Source organism: Dromiciops gliroides, chromosome 3, assembly GCF_019393635.1.
Source record: "Dromiciops gliroides isolate mDroGli1 chromosome 3, mDroGli1.pri, whole genome shotgun sequence".
Classification (NCBI taxonomy): Eukaryota; Metazoa; Chordata; class Mammalia; order Microbiotheria; family Microbiotheriidae; genus Dromiciops; species Dromiciops gliroides.
Genome location: NC_057863.1, coordinates 434,800,534 through 434,818,028, shown reverse-complemented (window position 1 = coordinate 434,818,028; position 17,495 = coordinate 434,800,534). Strand labels below are relative to the sequence as shown.

Here is a 17,495-nt window from a genome sequence, read left to right as displayed (position 1 = left end):
GTTGATATTTCTTTAACATTAGAGGCATGCTTTCTCTCTTCCTAAGTTTCATTTTATATCAGCCAAGATCAATCAGTTCTGTATGTTCTCACAAAGATTCTAAAGTTTAGATCACTCACCTTTCATTTTTTAAATTTTGGTTATTGCACTATGTGACAGAGCAAATAAAAATTCTGCATAGCAAATATAGTTTATTGAAAATTAATACTTTTTTCACTGCATTTTCATTTAAATTTTAGAGAAATACATGTATATAAGTTGTACCCATCATAGCACTACTGCTAAGGTCATGTTATATTTTGTACATGTTAATTAGTTCAATGGAGAAATTTTTGGCTTTCCCTTATCCCCCTATAGGATTGGGGGAACAAGGGTAAAATCGGACACTGAGGGGTGATTGTTCAATAGATTATAAACACTGACAGAGGTCAACCTTTATTTGAAATTGTTAAATAGTACAGGTTGAACAAAAGATAGACTAATGAAAATGTGACTTTTCAAAACAAAAAAATTGAAAATTGAAAAATTAGTCTTATAGTTGGTATTTTAATAGCTAGAATAACATGTCATTTGGATGTTGCTTTTTTCAAATATGCAACAAGAGCTTCTCTCTCACTCTTCTTTCGGAGACCAGCAAAAATCATTTTCGTCCCAGGAATATATTTTTTAGGGTTCTCCAAATATTCCATTAGATTAGGTTCATTCCAGGTAATACCTAGGGAGTTGAAAATAAGTCTTACATGTTGTACTCCACTTATTATTTGACATGTTACAAACCTAATCATGAATTCAAAATAGAGACTGACATTGAGAATATTTATAACCAGGATCAATCAAAGGCCAAAAAAAAAAAAAAAAAGAATGCCATTGTGGGCTCCCCCTAAAGGTAACTCAGTCCTCTCATGATCCTTGACTGTCCAGGCAGGTCTGGCTACTAGGTAATTTGCATGGACCTACTGACCTTAAGCAGTGTCCCATACTCCTGATGTCTTCCCTTCAGTCAAATTTATATCATTTGTTGCCCTAGTCACTCAAAGACATGACGAGGCATGGCATGATATAACATGACAGTGGGCAGAAAATAGAAAGGCAATAGCTAGCTAAAATGTTGACAAGGATGTCTTACATCCTCAAATAATATAAAGCCCTTGATAGATTATTCAAAGTATTGTTGAGATTTTTCCAAGAATGACACTAAGGCTTGCAGTTTTAGATAGTATAGCAGACCAAGTGCAAGAAATATTTTTTGCTCTGGAGGACATATGGTGTCTATTAAATGAAGTCACAGAGACAACTGGCTAATACTTAGATGTATAAGTCTGGGGCTGTCTGTAAACACTACAGCATTGGAAAATGTTTTAATATTTTAAATATTTGGCTTAATAACAATGCTTTATATTATGCTTTAGTTATGGAGATCCATAATACAAATGAATTACAAATTCGGGTCTAATTTCAATTTCTTCCTCCAAACCTTTACAACACTTAATGACACCAAATTAAGCTGTTTTGAAATTCATTACTATCTCTCTCTTGCTCTTTTAATTCACCCTTCTGATGAATACTCAAAATGTTGACAATAAGAAAAAAACAAACCAGGTTATGAAGCTGGACAATCAAAATTTAATTGAATTTGCTACACTTTTATGAGATTAAAAAATGAAAAGGATTTTTTGAAAATCTAGTGCCATCCCCTCTAAGATTACCTTCATTTACTCAGTATTTATATTATGTGTTTGATAGATGTTATTTACATGTTATGTGTTATCTCCCTCTTTAGAATGCAAGCTCCTTGAGGGCAGGAACTGTTTATTTTTTCTTTGTCTTCCAGTGCTTAACATAATGCCTTTCATAAAGCATACACTTAATAAATGTGTGGTACATTGATTTTATCAATTAGAAATTTTTACTAACTTGAATGCTTACTTATCATCAATATGGAAGTGCAGAGTTGTGAAATCAAGACTTATTATTGCTAATGTGTCTTCTGAATTAGCAACTAAGATGAGATTATGTTCCTACATTATTAGAGTTGTATAGTTTATGATATGCTAATATTTTACAATTGGCAATCCACATGGTAAGCACTCTCAATAAGAAATAATAGCTCACATTTTTATAGCACTTTGAAGTTTTAAAAATACATTCCTTACAACTTCTCTGTGAAACAGGTCAGGTCTTTTCTCTATTTGCAAATGAGGAAACTGAGACTCAGAGAGGTTAAGTAATTTTGCCTGTTGTCACACAGCATGTAAATACCTGAGCCAAAATTCAAATTCAAACCTCCTAACTCCAAGTATAGTGTTCTTTCCCTTCAAATATTCTCTATCCACACAAACATCCTAAAGCCTTCTAAATCTGCTACCTGTATGCTACTGTCATGCCACTGTCTCCAGAGGTTTAATGGAATTCCCAATAAGACAAGAATATAGTTACCAGTGATGCTACCCATCACTATCTGCACCCCATCCATTGATCTCAAAGCTTCATAGAAAGTATGGGTGCCCCTAGTGCATTCTGATAATTTGAATATTTAATCTGAATGCCCCTTTCCCCAAACATGCCATATGACAGAGAATTTACAATATTCTTAGATACCTAACCTTAATAGAATGTTGTAAATGTTCATGGTTAAAATATATAAATGTCTATATCTATTTATTCCTTATTGAGACAAAGGAAACTTGAATAATCAAAAGAAATGCATAGAAGAGGAATTTTCAGCCCCCTCTACCATAACATGGACTGAAGAGTTCCCAATCAACCCCAAAATAAAGTATACTATTTACTACATAGTAGAAACATATTGAGATATTTTAATAAGCTAGATGAGCCCCTTGAAAGGAACAGATAGCAGCCATATATGATAACATTGTATATTCGGAACTAAAGTAAATTCCATATAATTAGTGAGACATTCAGGTCTCTAAAAAAACAGAAAATCTTGGAAACTAGTCTGTGTCATAGCTTCAAAAAACTGTTATAAACTGCTTAAGTAAATCTCATGTATAAAAATCCAGTTTTCTACTTTAAGAAAAGATAAATTATGGGGTTATTATCTGATTTACATGGGCAGCTAAGTGGTATAGCAGATAGATCACCAGGACTGGAGTCAGAAAGGCCTGAGTTCAAATTTAGCCTCCAACATTTACTAGCTGTGTGACCCTGGGCAAGTCACTTAATCCTGTTTTCCTCAGTTTCCTCATCTCTAAAATGAGCTGAAAAAGGAAATAGCAAACTGTGCTTGTATCTTTGTGAAGAAAATCCCAGAAGGGGTCACAAAGAGTTGGACATAACCAAAAATGACTAAATAACATTTGATTTACAAAAGCATTTACCATAGCATTCCTTTAAATTTAAAGTTCTTAACCTTTTTGTGTGCCATACACCCCTCTGTCAGCCAGATAAAATTTAGGGACCCCTTCTCAAAATACTGTTTTGAAACACTCAAATATATGACACAAAGGAAACCAAATATATTGAATTACAAGTATAAAAAACTATTTTAAAAAAAAGGTTCACAGACTGCAGGTTAATAATCTCTGCTTTAGGGGCAGCTAGGTGGCATAGTGGATAGAGCACCGACCCTGAAGTCAGGAGGATCTGAGTTCAAATCCAGGCTCAGATACTTAACACGTACTAGCTGTGTGACCCTAGGCAAGTCACTTAATCCCAATTGCCTCACAAAAAAAAAATCTCTGCTTTAAATATAACTTCCTCAGTGTATTTAAAATTAGTTGACTTGTAAAAAAAAAAAAAGTACATGCTTTTTACAGGAATAGTGTGCATTAAGTATCATGAAGTATCTAGACAAACATCACTATTTTGCTTGGCATCACTAATTCCCTTTATCCAAACAATGAACTGTTGTCCTGGTGTAAGTCGATTCAGTACAGTAAATCAATATTTAAGTGATACTTATTTTAGAATTAATTTTTTAATTCATTCAACAAATATTTATTAAGTACCTATGTATAACATAATTGGAAGAATAGAAATCAAATCCTCCTCTTCTTATCATTTCAAAACATTTAGGTTTCTTACGACTTAGTTTTTACCTTTGTTTTTGTTTGCTTCAGAATAAGAATATCCAGGTGCTTGCCCTGTTTTTCGACCAAGCAGACCCCAAAGATTTGGACCAGTCTTATGTTTTCCACCCCTTTCCACAGTATGACACTGAGCACATTTTTGAACAAAAATTTTCCTGCCCGCCTCAACATCTCCCATTTTGTTCTGAAATGACAAAGATTAAATCACAAACTAAAGAGAAAGGCACGTTCTATAAGAAACTGGAAAACATTTGCAAATCTGAGAAAATATATTAATTTAGTCATGACTTATGAAGAAAAAAGGGAAGGAAAAGTCAATCAAGGTCAAGGAGAAAGTGGAAAAGTAGGAAAAAAAGGAGAGTATCCTTTTCTCACTAATATGAATACTGTTTTCTTTTCTAACTCTAAGCAACAATAAGATGCTATAAGGACTAAATCAATACACTGCATTCTTCATTTCCCAAACAAAACTTTTAATTTAAAGAAAAGTATAAGTATTCATATTCTTGTGTCTTACCTCTGACACAGAGTTTGACCCTGAACAAGTGACAGGTTCTCAGTGGCCCCAGATAACTCTCTAGGTCTTTAAATTGCAGTGAAGTTAGCCATCTGCATTGTTAGAGGAAGTTCTTCACCAGAAGCTCCCTATGCAGATCAAATCATAAGTCCTCATGAAAGAAAAAACTACTCATAAAGTATGCTAACATCAAAAATTCCACTTTAGAAAAATGACCAAATTTCAATTATCAGACTTATTAGCATGGAAGTATTTTCAATGCCTTCTGATCTTAAAAACTATTGCAGTAAGTGCTCCAGAGTCAAACTAGATATTGTTTCAGCTATCCAGCTGCATTCTACTTTTTTTATATTTCCAAAATTGCACGTAGAAAAATAAAACAAACTAAAACATATATTCTCAAACAAGTATCCTATTTAATAGAACATAAATTTTCCAACTTCAGAATTTTCTATTTTTACTAAACTACTTAAAACTAAGAACCTAAAAGAAGTTGGGAAGTGCTTAAATACCATACTCATTACCAACACTTTATAATGCCTGGAATACTGATTATTTGAATATCAGGGACAATAGATTTTTATAAAATATAATGAAGCTCTTAAGCAAGTTGTAAATATTATTTCACATTTCTTTTGAAATTTTATCTCTGAAGAAAGCTACCAGATTAGATGACAATTGACACTGCACTAAATTAGATATGCAATCATCGATAAAAAATGAGTATTACTTAACATAAAAATAAAATATAAAGGAATAATTTAAATTTAGATAGTACCATTGGAATCCTTTACAATGGTATAATGTACTAAACATATAATTTTACAAATTAAAACATTGCTACTGTGACCATGAATGAACTAATGAATCTGTTAAGATAAAGGTTTGTACTTTACCACACTGTCATTGTCTAAATTTATTAAGTCTTTCCAAATTCCTTTAGGTTTTGTACAAATTCTTAACAATTTCAATAATTTCAATTAGCCTTCTAAGATTATAGGACTTTAGGACTTTTAAAGGGACTTCAAAAATTATCTAGTTCAACTCTCTCATTTTATAGTTAAAGAAAGTAGGAAAAAAAAAAAAGAATGTAGGCCAAGCCTGCTTCTCTACTCCCACTGACCAAAGTCAAGTCACACAAATAAATGGCAAGTCTATGATTCAAACATATCCTCTAACCCCACCCAGATCCAGGACTTCTTTCTTCAAGTCACTGCTATCTTCTAAAAGGAACTGTCCAGTTCCATATGCTCATAGATCTCTTTGAAGCATCTAACACAACAATTTTTATGACTAGAAGTTCTTACAAATAATTTTTTTCCAAAAGGAAAAATTTTTGGTTGAAAAAATTTGATTAACATTTGTCCTTTTTCTTTTGATTTGGATTCTATTGATTTATTTAGATGACCCAAGTAATAAACAAGTTAATATTATTATTTATTAGCAAAATTAATCCAGTACTATCCTAATAAAATAATTAAGCTGACCCTGTAAGTACAAACTGTACAATCTCTACTTCCAGTGACAATGTAAAGGGCAGAATTGAACATGCTGAAGTTTTTAGATCCTTGGTGGCATTTATAATGCTTGAAATTAGATAATTTTTGTAAAAGGGGAGGAGGCCTAATTCATACACTGCTAATTACACCTGGAAGTCCCCAAGAATATTCAAAATTTCCACTGTGTCACAACTCACATTCTTCAAACTACTATGCAAAGTATGTATACATGCAAACTCTACTGATGCCACTTTTGCTACAGAATCCAGCCGGGATTCTCCTAGGTACTTCTCAAACAGTTGGACTAAAGTTCACAAAATTGTCTCAATATGAGAGTGACCACTGTCAAGAGAATGTATATTCATACATATAAGAAAACCAAAAAGTCAAAAGGAAATTGCAAACAAAAAGCAACTTTGTTGCTACTTTGTTATATTTAACATTTACTTAATATTTATTCTTATATTTATGTAAATTTAACCGAAATGTTAACTTTCAAACAATTTAAAATACCAAATAGCCAAGAATCTGTTTCTTCCAATTTTCCAAGGCAGCATAATCTCAACATTGGTTCAATATACAGCATATTATAAAGCCTGTGATATCAAATTTATGATTTGGGAATAACTTGGGAACCATGCTGCCCTGGTAATGGAGAGAAGTCTACTTTGCCTGATGTTTTAATTGATTTTGTCTTTTTTTTTTAAACAAGTTTTTGACTCACTGGTGAGGAACAGGAATAGAGAGACCTATGATTTCATTGGTCTGGTGAACTCTTTGGTGTGGAAATTACCTCTGCCAATGCAAGGACACTGTCTATGCAACTTATATGGTGTTTAGAGAGTAGAACAATGAGGTACCAGAGGAAAGACTTGAACCCAGGTCTTCCTGACACCAAAGCCAACGCATTATCTACTACACCGGACTGCCTTATTTTTTTTTGTATTTTTTTTGACGGGGCAATGGGGGTTAAGTGACTTGCCCAGGGTCACACAGCTAGTAAGTGTCAAAATGTCTGAGGCCGGATTTGAACTCAGTACTCCTGAATCCAGGGCCGGTGCTTTATCCACTGCGCCACCTAGCCGCCCCCGCCTTATTTTTTAAAGGGAAAAAACCACAAGGAAAGAATGGTACTGTCAAGGGAAGAAGCCAAGGCAAAGAAAATGGAAGCTGGCTTTGAAACTTCCCAACTGGCATATGTGAGGCAGCTCAGTGAAGTATTGGAGCTGGAGGAAGAGGACCTAGGTTCAAATGTGGCCTCAGCCACAGTACCTGTATAAGCTTGGGCCGTTTTCTCTCTGAGCCTCAATTTCCTGGGGTTGAACTAAATGCTTTCTAAGGCCCCTTCCAGCTCGAGACAAAGGATCTTAAGACATCTTCTACATTCCGACGCCTCGAAGGGCTGGCCGTCAGCCCCAAACAAGATTGGACCAACTGCGATTGGACCTCCCAGCCTGGCCAGAACCTTCACGGTGCCCCTCACCTGCTATCAAAGGAAACTCTCGGTTCTCCGTCGCCTCTGCCTTGACCTCGACCTTCGCGTAGAGGGCGACGCGGCCCAGAGGCCACACAAAGGGTTGAGAGAGGCCTGAGCCAGCGTCCCCAGCTCTCTCGCCTCCGGGATGAGCCGCTTGGCCAGCCTAGACATTCCGAGCGGACGCAGGGCCGTGGATGCCACGTGAACCGAATGGAGGCTTCTCCGCCCCGCGAGCCCACTGGCTCCTGTGACCTTCCCACCCGACCAGGGATGGGGGAAGAACTCAGAGAGGCCGGAGATGGGATCCTCAGTCCTAGAACTAGAATAAACGGTAAAGGCCCCTTCACCTCTACAGAGAAGTGAAGAGATCTGTCCAAGGTACCTCTAACTTCAATACCGTCTGGATACCGCCTTGGGCTCTCCCCCGCTGTTCAACTTTGAACGGGCGGAATTTCAGGGGATGCCAAGATTTGAGACTGGAAGAGCCAATTAAAGCAGACCTGATCCAACCCCTTTGTTTTACAGATGGTTGAGAAAACTAAGGCGGAGACAGAAGTTGTTCCCTCTTCTCACTCTAATCCATCCTCCTCTCAACTAGACAACTAGCAAAGTGACCTTCCTAAAAAGCTCTATAACATGGTCTGACTGTGTTATCCCCCTATTCAATAAACTCCAGTGTCACCCTATTACATTGAGAATCAAATATAAAATCCTCTGTTTGGCTTTTAAAGTCCTTCATAGAGGGCCCTTTCTACATTTTCAGTCTTCTTACACCTTTTTTCTCGCTACATACCTACCCTATGACATCTGGAAAAGATGCTCTACTTCAATTTTCATATCTGGAATACACACAAACAGATATGATATATTTGTACATGTATGTGTGTTGTTTGTACATAGTTATTTGCATGCTGTCTCCTACATGGATACTCCTTGAGGACAGAGACAGTTTTTGTCTTTCTATCCCCAGTGATTAGCACAGTGCCTGGAACATAGTTGGCACATAGTTACTTGTTGGGTTGATTTGAATTAAGAAGGCTTTCTCTAGATCAGCCATCTGACAGATAAGGAAATGGAGGCCCAGAGAAGTTAAGTAACAGAATCATAGGATCACTGAATTAAAAGTGGAAGGAAACTTAAAGACCTAAATTAAGAAAGGCATGATGTTCAGGACTATGAAGATTAAAGTCCTGCTGCACAGTGTCCTAATGAGACCACATCTGGGTCTGTTGTGTTTGGTTCTAAATATGTCTTAGGAAAGACTAGAAACTAGAGAGTGTCCAAAGGAAGGGAACCAGGATGGTCAAAAGAGTGGGTTGGCCATGACTAATCCTTTTATTTTATAGGTTAGATAACTAACACTCAGAAATTAAGTAATTTACCCAAGGTCAAGCATAAAGTAAGTGGTGATAGAGTCTGAATTTGAACACAGGCCCTCTGACTCCAAATCTAGCACACTTTCCACTACATCATGCAGCCAGCAAACATTTACCAAGATCCTGCTATGTACAAGGCATTGTAGTTGGAGAAAGTGTTGTTCAGGGCTCATATAGCATGAAGTACCATTTTTATTAGCCTCTTCTACAAGGGCAACTTTAATTCCTTGAAGGAGGTGGGAGACAATAGCCAGCCATTCTTCTGACTTCACAGAAAAGGGGTACTGGGCTAGAGTTTTATCTGTCTGCTCTCTTAAATATTGTTAGCATAGGAAATGTGATTTTTAGATTCAAACTAACTTCTAATCATTTCTTCATTATTGAGAGGGAAGTAGGACTCCAAGCTCTATACCCAAGTCTCTACTCATTTCCCAACAAATACCAGTTCTATGATGAACATACATAACAATTATTCAAGAAATCCATTAACCAAATTAGTAGCAAAACAGAAATCAGAGAAAACAAACATAGGATAATATCTACCAGATAATAGAGTGAAGGAGCTCTCCCAATGGGAGTAAGATAACTCAGCTTAACCAAGAAATTCCTAGATCTCACCCAAAGGGAAACTCCCAAAAGTCTCTAGTGTGGCAAGTCAGAAATAGGGACATGATAGAGACTGCCAGCTCCTCCCCTTGCATGTCGGTTTCTTCCCAAAGTTTTTTCCCTTCAGCAAACTGAAGTGGGGCTGGCATCCTCCATCTTCCTGGAAGCCAGAAGTACCCACAGTGACTGCAAAACCTGTAGAAACTCTAAAGATTAAAGAGAACTAGGGAGGCCTGAAAGCTCTTCTCTCTTGCCAACTCAACACCACCCCTCAGAGAGGCATGGGCCATTGATCTCCACTGATAAACAACAATTACAACAATTCTTTGTCTATACCACCATGTTTTACTATCTCTTATAGTATTGCTTTAAAATGTAACTTTTATTTTTTTTTTAGTGAGGCAATTGGAGTTAAGTGACTTGCCCAGGGTCACACAGCTAGTAAGTGTTAAGTGTCTGAGGCCAGATTTGAACTCAGGTACTCCTGACTCCAGGGCCGGTGCTGTATCCACTGCGCCACCTAGCTGCCCCCTGCAGTCAGTTTTAAATACAAGATACTCCATCTCTTGGCTCTGGAGTTAACATTCAGATCATATAAATATGCACAATTCACAAGGCCAACTCTCAGGTAACTTCAAGTTAAAGAGACAGAGTGCAGAAACATGAAAATTGTAATTAAAAATAAAAGTTACGGGGGCAGCTAGGTGGCGCAGTGGCAAGATATACATAAGAATGACTGGAGATGACCCTAGATGTTTAAGGCAATTGGGGTTAAGTGATTTGCCCAGGGTCACACAGCTAGTAAGTGTCAAGTGTCTGAGGTCAGATTTGAACTTAGGTCCTCCTGACTCCAGAGCTAGTGCTCTATCCACTGCACCATCTAGACAAGGAATAATATGAGTTCAGATGGAAATAATCTCTATTGAATGAATAATTTTCCTAGAAATTTCCATGGAGGCAAGGGGGTAGTATTTGAGTGTGAATCTTGAATCATGGATAGCATTTGGCTAAGAAGAAAGGGTAAGAGTGGAAGTTCTAGGAAGATCAGAAAGGGAGAAAAGTACAAATTATGTTTGGCAGATACTGAATGGAGAGGTTTATGTAAAGGAATGACATTAACCAAAATTTGAAAGAAAAAAAAGTAAGCTATACTCAACACAGATATCTAGCAAGGAAAGAGTTTTTTGAAGAAAAGGATTTTTTAAAAAGCCTGTGTCTTTGAGTGAATGTGTTGCTAGCTTCTTCTGTACTGTGCAGGACACTATCCTATGAACTGTAACAGTGAAAATTTTGTGGAAAGGATTACTGTTTTTTACCCAATAGCACATATTTTGAAGGATCTAATATATAATTGCATCAATGGGTGCCACACCAAAGCAGATCTCAACCCTTCTAGCCCTTTTGATCATGGAAGATACTTGATCATGCTTTCCCCTCCCCCCCATAAATCTACCTCAAAATAATAATAGCACACATTTATATAGTATTTTAAGGCTTGCAAAGAGCTTTACATATGTTCATTCATTTGATCCTTACAACTCCATGAGTTAGGTGCTATTATCCTCATTTGACAGACGAGAAAATTGAGACACAAAGAAGTTAAGTGATCTGCCCAAATCATATAGCTAGTAAGTATCTGAAGGAGGATTTGAACTTAGATCTTCCTCACTCCAAGTCCAAGGCTCCTTCCATTGCACAATCTAGCTGTCATCCAATATACTGCAGGCTACCTTGTGGTTCTTTTAATACTGTGTAGTACCAGTTTAGTATACTCAGGCGATTCATCTATTGTTTCTCATTGTCAAAATATTCACACATGCACACCCGCATGCACATACATACATGTACATCTTCTTTTCCAGTCATACATGTCCTCGGTAATGTCTTTTATACCATTTCTCTGGTTCTCAACATCATGGCAAAGTAATGAAGCCTATTCATGCCTACCATGTGTCTTTTCATTGCCCTTTTTCTATTTGTATCTTTACTGCTTCCAAAGTCATGGTGTTCCAAGATTTGAAGCCTCTTATCATCACCGTTAAGGCAATGAGATTTTGCAACAGCTTGGGATCAGTGAAAGAACCACATAATTTTCCAAATGCAGTCTAATTCAATCCTCTCTTCCTCAATCCTGGACACAGTTTATTGACTATCTACAGTATCTTTTCAAGACAGACATACAGACAGATAGATAGATAGCCAGTCAATGACATAAAGCCTGAATGGAACTTAGAAACCATGTCCCACCCTGTCATTTTATCAATGAGGAAAATGAAAGCCAGAAAAAGAAAACAACTTGCTCAAGGTCACACAAGTAGTAAGAGGCATTGGCTAGAATTTGGACCCAGGTTTTCTGGCTACAATTTCAATACTCTATCTATCCTGATATGCTAGTCTAGTTCAATGGGCTTCCCATCCACTGGTTTGTAATTCTTTATGCTATAGGTACTTTCCTTCAACTTTATTTTTCTGTTGTGAATATTCAGAAAGATATTTCTCATAATTTTGTGGCTTTTACTGAAGCTTTGTAGCATTCTGGGGCTTAATGCAACTGGTCCAATACAAAACTAACTATAAAGGACATATGAAGAAAGATTCTATCTGCATCCAGAGAAAGAACCAATAAATAGAAGTATGAATAGAATAATTTTACATATATGTATATACCTATTTATGTCTAATCTAGGATGGGGAGAAAAGGGAATAAAAAAGGAAGAAATTTACATGATAACTTTATTATATATTTAAAAGGAATAGCAAGTTGTACATAATAGATTTGTAGTTTCAGAGCAATCATCTTTTGCAATATATGGTTATGGAAATGCTTATTTTATTCTATTATTTTTTAAAATCATCTACAAACATGTTGATTTTTAAAGTATTTTGACCTAGAACAAAATTCAATATTGAGGGCTCTCTTAAAAGTGTTTCCCACTTACATTAAAATTACATGGGACTATAAGAAAGCTGTAAATACAAAGATAACTTTTTTCAGTGATCTATGATTCACTGAATATTGACATTAAATGAGATGTACAGGAAGACAGATGATTATCTAAAGTATTTGCCAATGTCATAGAAAATAACCTATACAAAGTCAAAACAAAAGAAACTGGGGACAAGTTACAAAGCTTATGAAATCGATCAATAAGAATAAATACTGGTGATACAAAGAAAAATAAAAACAATTTCTGCCTTGAAGGAGTTTACATTCTAAAGGGGCAGAGTACATGTAAATGAATAGGTATTTATAAGTATGCATGTATATCTGTGCTTGTGTGCATAAATATATACGACAGACACAAAGTGGAAGGAAACTATGGAGGGGAAAATTCAAGTGACTAAAGAGAGCAAGAAAGCTTCCTGAAAAGGTCTCATTTTGAACTGACTTTTGAAAGAAGCCAAAGAAGTGAGGCTCACTTGCTGGATTTCTCTCTTTTCATCCAGGATTTTGGCGTGGTAGCAGCAGGGGCAGAACAGAGTTGAAAGATCTACTCCACATGTTCTCTATAGAAGTGTGAGTAACTAAATAAAAGTGGCTTTCTCAACTTCTCTCTCTTCGCTAACTTCTTTTTCTCTCTCTCTCTCTCTCTCTCTCTCTCTCTCTCTCTCTCTCTCTCTCTCTTTTGGTGAGGCAATTGGGGTTAAGTGACACAGCTAGTAATTGTTAAGTGTCTAAGGCTGGATTTGAACTCAGGTCCTCCTGAATCCAGGGCCGGTGCTCTATCCACTGTGCCACCTAGCTGCCCCCTTCACTAACTTCTAATACACTTTAATAAATCCTTAAAAGCCTAAACTCTTGCTGAATTAATCAGTAAATCTTAGCTAGTCAGGTCAGGTGAAAACACATTAGATTTCAAACATCACAGCTAGAATTTTAGGCTCCACAGATGTCAAGAGCTAAAGGTAAGGAAGGAGAGCTTTCCAGCATGGCTTATATATTATCCTAGAGGCACTAGGAAGCCATTGGGAGTTATTGAGTGATAGAGTAACATAGGTAGACCTTCTCTAAATGAAAATCACTTTGGCAGCTCTGTGTAGTGTATTGGAATAGGGAGAACTTGCCACAAGTATTGAAAGCCAAAATTAAGGTGGTGGCTATGGGGGTAGAGGCAAGGAAATATCTTTTTTTTTAATATATGAGATTTACTCACACCATATACCAAGATAGAGTAAAAATGGGTACATGATTTACATATAAAGGGTGATACCATAAGCAAATTGAGAGAATATGGACAGAGGAAAAAATTAGGGCCAAAGAAGATAAAGAGAGCAATACAAATGTAAAGTAGATAATTTTGATTATATAAAATTAAAAAGCTTTTGCACAAAGAAAACTAATATAACCAAGAATATAAGGAAAGCAGAAAATTGGGAAAGAATTTTTGAAACAAGTATCTCTGATAAAGACTTTATTTCTCAATTAAATTTATGAAAATACAAGTCATTCCCCAATAGTCAAAGGATATAAACAAACAGTTTTTGGACAAAGAAATCAAAGCTATCTATAGTCATATGAAAAAATGTTCTAAATCACTATTGATCAGAGAAATGCAAATTAAATCAATTCAGGTATCACCTCACACCTATCATAATGGCAAATATAACAAAAAAGGAAAATATTGGGTGTTGGAGGGGATGTGGGAAAACTGGGATGCTAATCCATGGAATTGTGAATGGATCCAATCATTCTGGAGACCAATTTGGAACTATGCCCAAAGGGCTATAAAACCGTGCATATCCTTTGATTCAGCAATACTGCTGCAAGGTTTATATCCCAAAGACATCCTCAAAAAGAGAAAAATACCTATTTGTAAAAAAAATATTTATGGCAGTTCTTTTTGTGGTGTCTAAGAATTGGAAACCAAAGGAATGCCCATCAATTGGGGAATGGCTAAGCAAACTGTGTATATGACTATGATGGAATATTATTGTGCTGCAAGAAATGACAAGCAGGAAGATTTCAGAAAGGCCTGGAGAGACATATATGAACTGATGTGTAGTGAAGTGAATAGAACCAGGAGAATTCTATATGCAGTAACAGCAATATTGTTAATTGGAGAACTGTGAATGACTTAGCCATTCTCAGCAATACAATGATCCAAGACAATCCCAAAGTACTAATGATACTTTGCACCTCCAAAGAAAGAACTGATATCAATTGAACACATACTGAAGCATGCTATTTTTCACTTTCTTTCATTTTTTTCTTTTATTCATTTTCTTGTACAAAATTACTAATATGGTAATGTTTTACATAATTGCACATGTATTACCTATATTTGATTGCTTACTGCCTCAGAGAGGGGGAAAGGGAGGGAGAGAAAGAGGGATAGAATTTGGAACTCAAAACTTTAAATACAAATGTTTATTATTATTTAAAATTTTAATATTTGAGATTTTGCCATTGATTGAATAGTTATGGTTACAAATGTGGGAAACTTGAACAATAACAATAGAACATTCCCCAAAAAGAGGCTTCAAAAAAGCAATCAATTAATGCCAACATAACCATCAGTTATTAAAAGTTTGATGAATCATGGTACTACTGTAATGATTGGAATGACGCCACCTACTGGAGACTTACTATAGAAAAACTTCCTCATGAAGTGAAGGTCTTTGAGGGCAAGACCAGGAGTCTTTTCTTTGGCGTCAGGAAGTGACGTTTGCTTGTGGGAGGAAGAAGGGGGAAGCCTGGCGCTCTGACTGGGGCTTTTTCCTGAGGATGCTGGTGGAGAAGGGAGCTAGAAATGCGCTCTCCCTTTAATAAATAGGAATCTAGGCCTTTCTCTCTCTCTTTACCAAATTCTTATTCTCCTTAATAAATGCTTAAAAGTCTAACTCTTGCTAAAGCTTATAATTTATTAGCAACCACTCATTAGATATTTTAGGTAGTTTAGCTAGAATTTTAGCCCTTAACACTACATTGCATGCTAAAGTGCTTTATCCTATACATTTTATCTATCTTAGATAAAAAGACACATCTAGTACTCAAATAAAATCAAAGGAAAACAAATAGACCTTTGAAACCATGTCTACTAAGAACATTAAGCCAGGAACTAAATTTTATCCTGGAGTTGATTCAAAGGAACAAACAATCTCTAAAAGCAGCATGTGACCTCAGATTTAACCAAAGCATCCTGAGCAGCACTATAAACAGGCACATGTTTTTCTGAGAACAACAACTGATAGTTAAAAAACAATAACCAAATTAAAAATAAGACAAACTCTCTTTGCTCCATACAGGAGAAACCAGCAGGACTATCTTACATCACAACTCTAGGGACAGAAAAACTGGATTTTATCATTACTTTCCTGCTTGAGACATTTTGAAAAACAACCACTGAAATCTAAACTTTATTTTTTTCCTGGAACTTTAAAAATGTTTAATTTCATGATTTTCTTCCCCTTTGAAATTCAAGAACTTTAAAAACTGAGTTTTGAAAAGAAGCAAAATTTTACTTCAGATGACTAAATATAATTATTGGCCATGTAAGCCATGCTTTCAAAAATTAGAAAAAAATATTTAATCAAAGGTTGGCATCAGCTTATCTCTGGCATCAGATCAACTAACAGATAGAATTTCCCTATGTTGGTTACATAGGCATTCTTGATAGCTTGTTTAAATTACAACTTGAGAACAGACTACTGTATAAATCATACAGGGAAACCTGATTAAAAGCCCTTTAGTGTCACAAGGAAGCCATCAAATTACTGTGTTGCCTCTGAGACAGCTTCAAATTCTTCATTTAATTACATATCCAGAATTGGTTCTTCTAAAAGTAAGAGGTTTTTAGTCATCAGTGTTTGTAGGCCCAGAACCATTAGACTACCAATTCATAATTACTGTCTTTTTCTTTTTAATGTACCATGTTGTTTATTGTAACAATACAGCTTGAGAACTATGGTTGGACTGATTTTGGGGGGGAAAGTTTGTTAATTTTTTTTTAAATTCTGAACTTAAAAACAAACAAAAAAATGAGCACAAACACAAACACAGAAGAAAGTTTTAAAAAGAATTGGACATGGGGGCAGCTAGGTGGCGCAATGGATAAAGCACCGGCCCTGGATTCAGGAGTACCTGAGTTCAAATCCGGCCTCAGACACTTGACACTTACTAGCTGTGTGACCCTGGGCAAGTCACTTAACCCTCATGGCCCTGAAAAAAACAAAAGAATTGGACATGGAATCATAATTCTCCATTTCATACTAACTTTTTGAAAAATATACAGTAAGTTCCACAGTTAACTTTCAAAACTATCCTGTTTGAGCTTTCTTCTTCAATTCTTTCTATTCTCTGATATTTCAAATGTCCCTTTTTTCCCCATCCCTAGTGCTATTTCATAGAATCCCTCAATTCCTTAGTCAACTAAAATACTACTTTCTACATGAAACTTTCCTTGATCCTTCCCCAAAACTGCTTGTACTCTCCCTCCAAAACTACTTTGCACTTATTCCATAATTATTCTGTATACATACATACACATAAATATGTTGTTGTTTGTCCCTCTTTCTCAAAAAGTACCAATGACATTAAGAAGGTGATGTCATGACTTGCAAATGAACTGGATTTAAGTGTGGCAGGACTGTGAAAAGTCACCAGCCTCACTCTCTCCTTTGCAGCCATCTGAGTCCAGTGACAAAATATACATCAGGATGACTAGAGGTAACCCTGGATGCAGTGGAAGACCTTGGCCTTTTTAAGCTAAGGTCTTTCCCACGTCTCATTTTCTTTGAGTCAATGCCCATTCAGTGATTAAGACTGAGGAAGAAATAAGTATATTTGCATGTTATTGTTCAGTCATTTTTCAGTCTTGTCCTACTCTTTGTGACCCCATTTGGAGTTTTTTTGGCAGAGATATTGGAATGGTTTGTTATTTCCTTCTCCAGCTCATTTTACAGTTGAGGAAACTGGGGCAAACAGGGTTAAGTGACTTGTCCAGGGTCATATAGCTAGTAAGTGTCTGAGGC

At 36.1% G+C, this 17,495-nt stretch overlaps 1 protein-coding gene across 1 annotated transcript; it reads right to left on the bottom strand.

The window, feature by feature from the left end:
* Positions 1-566: 566 nt before the first annotated feature.
* Positions 567-4,227, bottom strand: LOC122750122 (cytochrome c, testis-specific-like). Its single transcript, XM_043996784.1, has 2 exons — positions 4,059-4,227; positions 567-715 (listed from the first exon to the last, which is right to left on the bottom strand). The coding sequence occupies exons 1-2, from the start codon at positions 4,225-4,227 to the stop codon at positions 567-569; spliced, it is 318 nt and encodes a 105-aa protein (XP_043852719.1).
* Positions 4,228-17,495: the final 13,268 nt, after the last annotated feature.

What these genes read in the sequence shown, in the direction of transcription:
- LOC122750122 (XM_043996784.1), bottom strand. Translation starts at nt 4,227, where the DNA reads ATGGGAGATGTTGAGGCGGGCAGGAAAATTTTTGTTCAAAAATGTGCT. An exon ending in TGAAGCAAACAAAAACAAAG is followed by an intron (nt 716 to 4,058) that starts GTAAAAACTAAG and finishes TCAACTCCCTAG; the next exon opens with GTATTACCTGGAATGAACCT.